The following is an 11,306-nucleotide window of genomic DNA, read 5'->3' as shown; positions in this document are numbered from 1 at the left end:
TTCTTTTTAGCTCTCTCTCTCTCTCTCTCTCTCTCTCTCTCTCTCTCTCTCTCTCTCTCTCTCTCTCTCTCTCTCTCTCTCTCTCTCTGTACTCTAGTTCTCTCCTTTTTTGGGGGAGCCTTTCTCTCTCCTTCCCACGCTCCTCTCACTGTTCTATCCCCTCCTCCTTCTCCTCCACTCAAGCCCCTCTCCTCCTCCTCCTCCTCCTCCTCCTCTCCGTAACACTCCAATCTTCCCACCAGCTTCATTCTACTTCCATTTACCTCTACCTATCCCCCCCATCCTCTTTTCCTTCCCCAGTCTCCTCTCCCGACTCCCACACCTATTCACGGTCATGCTCTCACTTAAAGGACCTCTCCTAAAGCACTTTCCTTACGATTATACAAAGAAGAGTGAATAAGGAGAATAAAAAGTACCTTGGTTTCAATCCGGATTTATTTTTAGAAGGTATAAATTTACATATAAAGCTGAGAGTTGTATGGGTTTTTTCTCTCGGGAGTGTGGTGGCGGTGGTGGTGGTGGTGGTGGTATAGGTAGTGGTGGTGGTGGTGTCTCCTAATTATTATGATGCCGGAGTGAGCTTAAATATGTAAAGTTTATGGTAATTACTTGGCCCACACACACACACACACACACACACACACACACACACACACACACACACACACACACACACAAGAGAGAGTGACATAACCGGGGGAGAGATAAATGAAATACGGGAGGTGGCTGGCTAATCATCATCAACTTCTCTTCACTGCACGATTCCTTATCTCAGCGGGTTGCCTTCTGCACTATCGGGGGCACTGAATGGGGATTGAAAGGGGGGAGTGGGAGGGAAAAGAAGAGGAGAAAAAAGGGTACTAGTGTGGTCAGATTAGGTTCAGTGAGATTAGATAAGATTAGACTAGAGGTGACACAGGTAAGGAAAGGGAGATGATTTTAGATTCAGCTAGGTTAAGTTAGGTAAGGAAAGGTAAGTTAACCTCTTCAGTACCATGACACGTTTTCATATGTATTTTGATTACTTTATGGTGATTTTATACAGCTTCAGAAACTTATGGAGGGATTAAAATAGTGAGAACTCTAGCCATTAATCTTCTGACCTCCATAGACCTTCCTAATGTAAATAAAATCACCTAATCACATCCAAAACTTATGGTAAAATTGCGACGAGGTAAAGATATAGGAGTTGGACGAGGCAACACGAGGAGGAGGAGATAAAGAAAGAGCGAGATAGGACAAGGCAGGGATGGTTAGGCAGAACGAGGCAGGAGACGAGAGAAGCAATACAAGACTATGATCGAGGCAGGACAAGGCAGAGTTGGACCACGGCGAGGCTGGTGAGTCATTCCATCAACAGTTCTCGGAGTTTGCCTTGGAGGCGATCCAGGAGAGGTAAGCAGGCACCCTCGTGTACACTCCTGGGGAATTCTTCAGAGCGCAGCCCTCCCCGTGGCTGACGATCCCCACCTGTGCCCACTTCCCCGCGCCCACCTCCACCATGAGGGGCCCGCCGCTGTCACCCTGCACCAAACACCGCCATTACTACTCACTTTCTGCTCCTCCTTCAGGAACGATCTAGGCTACAAAATTTTACTTTTCCCCGAAACACATTATTAGGAAAGTTCTCTGAGCCAACCATTACTCTATAAATCAGGTTATACATTCATCTAACACACTTTTCTACATGATTCCTGTATTTGTGAGTCAAAAGGCCACTCATCTATTCACACGTCACACCTGGCAAGTCTCCTTTTACTTCCCACTCAAACAATCCCTACTCCTTCAGGAAAATAGATTAGGAAACAGGATACAAGTCATCCTTTATTTTATGTAAGAGGATAAAGCTGGCTAAGGACAACAAAAACTTAAGAAAAGGCCCACTTAGTTGCCCGTCCCCTTACAGGCCCGAGAGAGTTAGCCGAAAGAAAGGGATAAATCTCTCTTTATGCCAAGCGATTCCTGGATCTTGGGTAATCTGACAGTAATCTCATCAAGACACTCAAATAACCACTTCAGGAAACAGGTAACACATCACATCCTATCTTTTTCCAAGCCAAACGATTCATGGATCTGAGATAATCTGAGAGTAATCTAGTGAAGACACACCTCACACCTGCTCTGAACACCTGATCGTACCTGACACGTGTCCTTCTTCTTGGTAAGGGCACAGATGAAGTACTTTTTGTTAGCACTGCCGAGAGACTTGCATCGCTTCTCACTGATCACGTCCAGAGTCACCTCATGCAACACCTTAGGCAGTTTGATAGCACCTGACGAGATGAGAAGAGGCGAAGTGGAAAAGGTACTAAGAATGACGGGAAGGTTGAATGCTATAACGTTCCAATATCAAACTTCCCTCACAAACAAAAGTTCCTCGTGCATGATAAATTAACAGGAATTCTTGCCTCACAATTCATCACAGAGCAATATGAACGTGACTCCTTACCTTTGAGTTTTACTTTAGTCTTGAATATGAAGATAAAGGTGCGATTTATAGCTTGAGTGAAGAAAAACTGGCTTCAATGAAAAATAAACTGGAGTGACGAAAGCACAGCGGGAAAAAAACAGAGAAAATAGAAAACTTCACCAAACCATGACCAGGATGAAAGAAAGTAAAAGAAGGACAAACTAAAGTGAAAAAAATGAAGGAAGAACAAAACCTCATAAAAAAAAACTGGAATAGAGGAAAAGAAATGAAAACAACAATGAAAGAAGAAAATGAAACTTTACTAAAAGCAAAACTAGGAAAAAAAAGACAAATTTGAATGAAAGAAGAAAAACAAAACCTCATAACAACCAAAGAAAAAAAGAAAAAAAGACAAATTTTAATGAAAGAAGGAAAACAAAATTTCATCGAAACCAAAGAAAGAAAGAAAGAAAAAATGAAAGAGGAAAAGGACAAATCTGAATGAAAGAGGGAAAACAAAACAAAATCGAAGTCAAAGAAAGAAAGAAAAAAAAGTAAGAAAGGAAGGAAGAAAAAGACAAATTAGAATGAAAGAAGAAAAACAAAACCTCATAGAAACAAAAAAGGAAGAAAAGAGAAAAAAGAAAAAAAACTGAATGAAAGAAAGAAAAACAAAAAAGAAAAAATGAAAAAAAAGAAAAAAATGAATATGAATGAAAGAAGAATAATTAAACCTAACTAAATCAAAACAAGAGTGAAAGCGAAACAATGCAGAGTGAAGAAACAAAAGCCAGCGTGAAGGGAGAACAAAATAGCGTGAAGCGAAGGACAGGAGCGCTCACCAAACTTCTTCACGCCCCATCCAGTGGCTACCGAGGCGCTGCCGAAGAGAATGTCCTTGTCCCGAGCCACGCACAGGGGTTTGATGGTGTCCGTGAAGGTGATGGGGTAAGGCAGCTTCAGGAGAGCGATGTCGTTTTCCTGAAGGCGTGGCAGACGAAGAATTGAGTTTTTTTACCATTTTGTTTTTCGATTTGATATTGATTTGTGAGATTTTTTTCTCTTTCCACGAGGAGAAGGAAAAGAAAATGGAAAAGATAGGAACACGGGAAACAAAAAGAACAAAACCACAAGGAAAAAGAAAATGGGAAAACACAACGACTACATGACGAGGAAAACAAGAGAAAACACGGACGATGACAAAAAGAAAACAAGGAAAACATGAAGACCAGAACGAGAGAGGAGGATAAAAAAAAAAACAAGGATACAAACTAGACGAGGACAGACGAGTAAAACGAGGGAAAAATACGAAGGAAAACTAGAAAAAAGAAAAAAAAACTAAGACGACGAAAATAGGCGAGAACAAACGAGGACACGTAAGGAGAACAGTCACCAGCCACTCACAAAGTTCGATGGCTTGTACTTCTTGTGGAGAATGACCTTAATGGGCTTCAAAGTAAGGCTGCCGGAAGGATTGGCGCTTATGTCCGTCTTGCCCAGAGTAATCTTGTATCTCTTGGGTTTATTCCTACATGAGAGAGAGAGAGAGAGAGAGAGAGAGAGAGAGAGAGAGAGAGAGAGAGAGAGAGAGAGAGAGAGAGAGATTGACACCTTAAAAATTAACCAAAAAATATCAAAAAACACGCAAAAAAACACTCAAAACAATTAAACTTAAATTCAAACCAAAAAACACAAGAAAATACACGAATTAAACAAAAATCCCAAACTAAGCCACCAGTCAAACAGTTTAACCACTTCACTTCACTGACAGGTTGTAGTAGCAGTGGGCAGCGGTAAGAACCCACTGCCTCTTAATCAACGTTCCCCCGCAGCCGACCTCGAGGTACGCCATCCACGGGTACTCCCCCAAAGAGGCCTCCTGCCCGCCTATAATTTTCCCCGCCTCCACTTGTGACACTCCACACTCATCTAAGGAAGGCATGCATTAGTCAGGTGTCGTTAGGTATGAGGGTTTTGTAATTATCACCTTCACTATTTTTTTTTTTTTTTACATTTCCTAACTGTTACCTGTCTTAAAAAGTGTTATAATGTAGAATAAAATCAATCTACACCATCTAAAAATATTTGTACTCAAGGGAAAGATATCTAACCTCCTCTCTTCTTGTTTCCATGCATTTTGATATAGCCCTCTAAGTTTACAAAGGAGACTAGTTGCATTAGAAGGCTTAACTGATTAACTGACTAATTAATGCTAAGGTGTTGTTCAGTATCGTGTCATTCATTCTAACGTATAGTTCAAAATATCTACAAGTAATTAGCTTATTTTTTTCTGCCCCTTTCTATTGCAACGTGTCATGTTCTGAGGAGCAATGGCGAGGTGAGAGAGGAAGTAGACACGACTCACCACAAAAAGGCCTGTTGATCCTCCCAGCCATGGTGACGGCGGTTGTTGAGGTGTCTGTGAATCATACACACACACACACACACACACACACACACACACACACACACACACACACACACACACACACACACACACACACAGAATATTAAGGCATTTCAAGAGTGGTAACCTTAAATATATTCAATTATGACATTTTTCATATACTAGTCATTAAATTATATCTAAAAAATGGCTTATTATTGCACTTATCACTATCATCATCACCATCATTATCATCATCACTTCCATCATCATCACTATTACTCTCTAACTCTTTCTTCTGCCTCACTATTGACCAAAATGTTTTCTTCTCTTGCTCCTCCTATCCTTCCTTACTTTCTTATCATTTTATCTTTCTCAAACTAGTCTCCTTTCTCCTCTTTCCTCCTCAGTTCCCTCTCTTCTGCCTCTTCCCCCTGGCGACTCCTCTTCCTCTTCCTCCTGGCGACCTTTCCCACAAGCATAACCTTTCCCCACCACAAGCAGGAGAGTTGAGTGAGGAGCAGTGAAGCGTAGCCACACTGCCCTCACCTCCTGCCACGCTTGCCACGCACAGCAGAGGCAGGACACCACCTTAACTTTACTGAATACTCCTCGCTTCTAAACTCTCCTCCTCGCCCTAACTCCTGTCTTGTCTCTCTGTCTGTTTTGTCTCTGTCTGTTAATATATTTTCGTCTGTCTTGTTTCTGTTATCTGTTTCTTTCTGTTTTTCTGTGTTATTTATGTTTTTCTCTGTTCCTCTTGTTGTTTCTGTTTCTTTTGTCTCTATTTTGGTTTGTTCTTTGCCAGTCATGTGTTTGTTACTTGTGTTTTTTTTTTTCTCTCTCTCTTTTGTGGTGTTAGTATGAGAATGTTAAAATGAATGATGGGTGAATTGAAAAGGAAAAAGATAAGTCAGTCTCTCTCTCTCTCTCTCTCTCTCTCTCTCTCTCTCTCTCTCTCTCTCTCTCTTACCTAATACAATAGCGATGTAACTGTACCATCAAACACACACACACACACACACACACACACACACACACACACACACACACACACATCACACACACACACACACACACACACACACACACACACACACACACACACACTGCCCTTCAGTCACCACCACCATCATCACTACCACCACCATTATCACCACCACCATCACCATTCCCACCACCACCACCACCATCACCACAGTTATGCATCCAGGCCAGCCATTGTTACAGGGGACCACCAGGCCTGGCTAACCCCTCCCTGCTCAAGGTGAACGCGGCCCCACAGGTGTCTCTTGGTTGGCAGGTGTTCCCGAGACACAGGAACCCAGGCGTCAAGAAAAAAGGAGACACAAAGAACTGGGATGACTGTGTACAAAAATATAAAGAAAGGTAAATAAAAGGATAAGTGAACAAAGGAATAAAAGAAAATTATCATGTTACCTGTGAATTATGCCAGTGTGTTTTGTATCTACTTATATTGCAAAGAGAGAGAAAAAGAAAGATAGAAGGGAAAAAGCATTATTTCACGTAAAAATTAAGTGAAAATGAGCAAATCTATATTACTAACAAGCAAATATGTCTGTATATTTGTCTTTCATTGATTCTTTATCCACAAGAATTAAGACAAATTTACGTCGAAATAAAAACTAAAAAAGTTACCATTTATTACCTAAGTGTGAGTAATTGTTAAAAAGCAATTAAGTTTGTCCGTATGTCTGTCTGTCTATCTGTATGTCTGATCTTTTTAACAATAGGAGTAAATATGAATAAAATGTTATGGATTAGATAGAAAAATAAACACATGTAACTTCAATATTACTAAGTGCTCTCAGCTTGTCCGTATGTCTGTCTATCTATCTATATGTCTATGATCTTTTGATAACAGAAGAAAACATGATTAAAAAGTTGTGAATTAGATAAAAAATAAACAAACCTAACTCCAATATTACTAAGAGCATTCAGCTTGTCCGTATGTCTGCCTATCTATCTATATGTCTATGATTTCTTTAATAATAAAAGCAAATATGAGTAAAAAACAACTTGATTAAATTACAAGATAAAGAAATCTAACTTCAATATTACTAAGAGCACTCAGCCTGTCCGTATGTCTGTCTGTTCATGTCCCTTTCACAACATGAACAAATCACCGAACACAACGAACACTAAACACAAATATGATCAATGAGTCACGCTGAAAAACAACATATAAAAACCGTCTCTTTCGCGAGTCCTGAGCACAAAACTCTATCAAAGGGACAAGCGACGCAGCGAGCAGGGATTTTTTCGAGCGTTGCCTTCTTGTCTCTAAAACTGTCCGTGCTATGAGAGGCGTCTCTACTATTTATCTGTCAGGTATTTCACGCCGCGCCGCAGCCTCCCAGGACCCGCCACACTGAACCAAACCAGCAGGGCCTTTCTATGTTGGATAAGAGGTAGGTAGCATTGGTAGTAGTGGTGGTGGTGGTGCTGATGCTGGTGGCAGGAAATTAAATGATTGCTGGAAGGTAATAATGGTGATAATGATAATGGTAGTGATGATGCCACGTTGAAATGGTGATAAATGGCAGATAATAATGACGGTGATAGTTATGATGCCAGAATGATGAAAAATTGATGGCATGAAGGTGTCATGATAATGGTAGGAAAGTAATAGTGATGCTACGATGGTGGTGATGATGGCAGAGAGATGATGATAATGGTAACAATAATGATAGCAATACGGTGCACCTCTCACCATGTTTACTCACCAGCCACGTTATCCTTTGTACAGTTACTCGAGGACAAGTATTTCTTCCTCTGTTGGAAAAAAACGTGCCATTTGCAAATAAAACACGAGCATTCAAAGGAGAAACAGGAATAAACATTACTGAACGTTTCAAACACTCGCAATATACAAAACTAAAAAAAACAAACATTGCCTTAATTTACGAAAGGAAACTGTGAACTAAAACACTGATACAGTTACAGAAAAAACAGAACAAGCATTACAGAACACTCAATTTTATAAACACAGTCTTAATTGGTGAAAGGCAAGGCAAAAAATTCAACACAGGCAGACTTGAGAAAAAATAAATAAATAAAGTAGACAATTTGAACCTTTTAAATAGATTCCGGAGCAGGTAACACGCTCACCTGTGCTGGGATGGAGGCTGCCAGGGCCCAGAACAGACAGGTGAGGAGACAAGCCCACATCCTGCAGAACACAGCGAGGTGGAACTTCCAGGAAACAATTATTAACCAGCACTTCGAGTAAATACAACCTAATTAACTCACGAGGAAAAGTTTAATTAAAGATCAGATTCAATGGGTTATGTGCTTAGTTCCTTACATTATAGAGCAAAGGAAGTCACGTTTTTATTGCCTATTAAGTCGTGTGTGTGTGTGTGTGTGTGTGTGTGTGTGTGTGTGTGTGTGTGTGTGTGTGTGTGTGTGTGTGTGTGTGTGTGTGTGTGTGTGTGTGACACACACACACACACACACACACACACACACACACACACACACACACACACACACACAAACGCGGCATTGTAATGAGGGTAACTTTAGTTATAATTAATGTCCACAGGGGGTAGTTTATTACAGCCGGAATAGTAATTGTATATTAAATAGAAGGAAACCATAACGCGGCATAAATGAGTGTTATAAATGTGTTGCAGTGTTGCCAGCGCCTGAGTGTTGAATTAGTGGCAATGAAAAGTGTACAAATTAATAATGCATGTGAAAAGTGGAATGATACATGATCTGACACACACGAAAATTAATATATAGTGTTGTCAGCGATCGAGTGTTGTTGTATTGTAAAAAAAAAATGGAGGTATTATGTGAAAAGTAAAATACGTATACATTGTCTGTAACACACAAAAATAAACAAATGAAGAAATAAAATAGTGTTGAGGGTGATCAAGTGTTATAAGGCTAAGAAAATGTTAAATCTGACCTGGATTCTTTACTATAAGACGGAAATTAAGAGGAAATGAAAGCGGTGATTAGCTCCGACCAAAGTACTTCATTAATCACGAGGCGCGTCACTCTGGTCAGCCTTTTAAAACCCGCTACACTAATGGACACCAACACACAACACAGCACTATTACAACTAAGGCCAGTATTCTGAAACACTTCCTCTCTCACCACGGCTATTTCTAACCCCTTGAACACTATGACGCGTTTCCATATTCATTGTGCTTAGTATCTGGTGATTTTATGCAGCTTCAGAAACTTATGTAGGAATTAAAATAGTGAAACCAGTGGCTATTAATCTTCTGACCTCCATAGACCCTTCCTAATGTCAATAAAAAGGTCTAATTTACTCAAATCTCAAGGTAAAAATGTGTCCCAGTTTTGAGGGAGTTAAAGGCCATAGAGATTAACAGCCCGGTTATGGTGAGTGTTTCTGATAATCTGTCACTAGAATCACGAAAACGCTCTTAAAAACCATGGCAACTCAAATTCCAGAGTGTTTTCCATGCAGTTAACGTAGAAATCTTGTTAATCTACACATAGAAACATAGAAACACCGTAAATCACTCCAATTCATCTACCTAGTTAATCTACACCTAGAAGTATAAAAACATCGTAAAGTATTCCAATTAGAGCCTTTTTGGAATCAGTGGAGATGTGTGTAGATGTGTTTCAGCCACACGTCACAACACAATGACAGCGAAATCACAGAACCTTTAGCAAAACAGTAATTGACCAACTAATCACAAGATATACATTGAAAAATAAACATCAGGGAAAAGTAAACATAATAAGATAAACGCAATAAAGGAACCAGAACAAGAAAAAAATAACTGGGAAAATTAACTAAATAAACATCAAAAGCGCGTCTAAGGATAAAAAAGGATAAAAACATGATGAACAAGAACTAAACACATCAAAGGAACCAGAAAAACAAAACGAAACAGCTGTGAAAATGAACAAAAATAAACCAAACGAAAATAGACGAAAGAAGGCAAAGAAAAACAGTTTGGGAGAAGCAAACACGATAAACAAGACACAGAAAGGAACAAAAAATAAAATAAAAGCAAAAAAGACAAAGAAAATAATTAAAGAAAAATAATGAAAACTTAATTAAATCGAAAAAAAGCATAACTTGACGCTCTGAACCATTACACAAGACACAAAAAGGAAATAAAAGCAAGAAAAAAACAAAAGGAAAAAGGAAAATATTGATGAAACTCTAATCAAATCGTAAAAAGCATTACCATCTGAAGCTGTGAATAATTACACAAGACACAAAAAGGAAATAAAAGCAAAACAAAAAAAAACAAAAGTAAGAAGAATAATATTGATGAAAACCTAGATACATGCAAAGAAAACAAGACAAGCCCAAATTTTCAGACTCCAAGACCAACCTGAAGCTCTGAACTTCTACGGATGATAGAAAAAAAGAAACTAAAGCAGGATAGAAATAAAACTAACAGGGAAAATAAAGAAAACATAAACAAATCGAAAAAAAAAAAGCATAACAAAACCACATTTACAGACTTCGAGACCAACATGAAGCTCTGAATAAATAAAAAAAAAAAGGCCAAAGATCAAAACAAAAGAAACAAAAATGGAAAAACATAAACACATCGAACAAAAAACATGTCAAAACTACATTCCCAGCCTTCGAGACCCACCTGAGGCTCTAAACCATTACCAACAAGCGCAGGCCAAGGGAGTGTTCAAGACGTGACGTACCAGAGAGGAGTGACAGGTAAAGGTGAGGTGGTGAGGAGCACGTGAAGACAGGCAGACCGAGTGACCTCATTACTGTGTGTGTGTGTGTGTGTGTGTGTGTGTGTGTGTGTGTGTGTGTGTGTGTGTGTGTGTGTGTGTGTGTGTGTGTGTGTGTGTGTGTGTGTGTGTGTGTGTGTAGCGTGGCAGGTGAATAGTATAACTTTCCTGTCCTTGTGTTGTGCTACTGGTTCACACCTGTGCCGCCCAAAGAACACACACACACACACACACACACACACACACACACACACACACACCCACCACCACCACCACCACCATTTTATCAGTACATACATACAACATACAGCAAAAGCAAGGACAGTAGTAGTAGTAGTAGTAGTAGTAGTAGTAGTAGTAATGACAACAACAATAAGAACCATAAAATCAACAACTTCCGTATCTCTATTGCCCTAAGGAGGAGGAGGAGGAGGAGGAGGAGGAGGAGGAGGAGGAGGAGGAGGAGGAGGAGAAGAAAGAAGAGGAAGAAGAAGAGGGCTGAACATCTGCGGCCTCTGTTATCAGTTAAGACTAAAATTTTGCAGGTGATGTGTGACAGGTAAGATGAGGTGAGGGGAAGGGGGGGAGCAGGAAGGAGGGGACGGCTAGGCTCTTATCACCTGTCTTTTCCACCTGTTTCAAATTGTTTATTCAAATATTTTATCTGCTTCTGTTATCTTTCCGCGTAGTAAAGTGACGAGTTTGCATATTTATTTTTTGTTATTCTTTTTTTCTATCTGTCGTTCTGTCTGTCTGTCTGGCTGAATGGTTCAATCTCTCTCTCT

At 39.8% G+C, this 11,306-nt stretch overlaps 1 protein-coding gene across 1 annotated transcript; it reads right to left on the bottom strand.

The window, feature by feature from the left end:
• Window positions 1–1,042: 1,042 nt before the first annotated feature.
• Window positions 1,043–10,482, bottom strand: LOC123507452 (transmembrane protease serine 3-like). Its single transcript, XM_045260332.1, has 9 exons — window positions 10,425–10,482; window positions 7,929–7,989; window positions 7,544–7,592; window positions 4,776–4,829; window positions 4,180–4,339; window positions 3,815–3,938; window positions 3,253–3,391; window positions 2,140–2,273; window positions 1,043–1,524 (listed from the first exon to the last, which is right to left on the bottom strand). The coding sequence occupies exons 2-9, from the start codon at window positions 7,986–7,988 to the stop codon at window positions 1,354–1,356; spliced, it is 891 nt and encodes a 296-aa protein (XP_045116267.1). The 5' UTR covers window position 7,989; window positions 10,425–10,482; the 3' UTR covers window positions 1,043–1,353.
• Between the last annotated feature and the right edge of the window lie 824 nt (window positions 10,483–11,306).

The sequence above is a fragment of the Portunus trituberculatus genome, chromosome 22, assembly GCF_017591435.1.
Source record: "Portunus trituberculatus isolate SZX2019 chromosome 22, ASM1759143v1, whole genome shotgun sequence".
NCBI classification, from domain to species: Eukaryota; Metazoa; Arthropoda; class Malacostraca; order Decapoda; family Portunidae; genus Portunus; species Portunus trituberculatus.
Note: the sequence above shows the minus strand (reverse complement) of the source record. Positions and strands in the feature narration are given on the sequence as shown.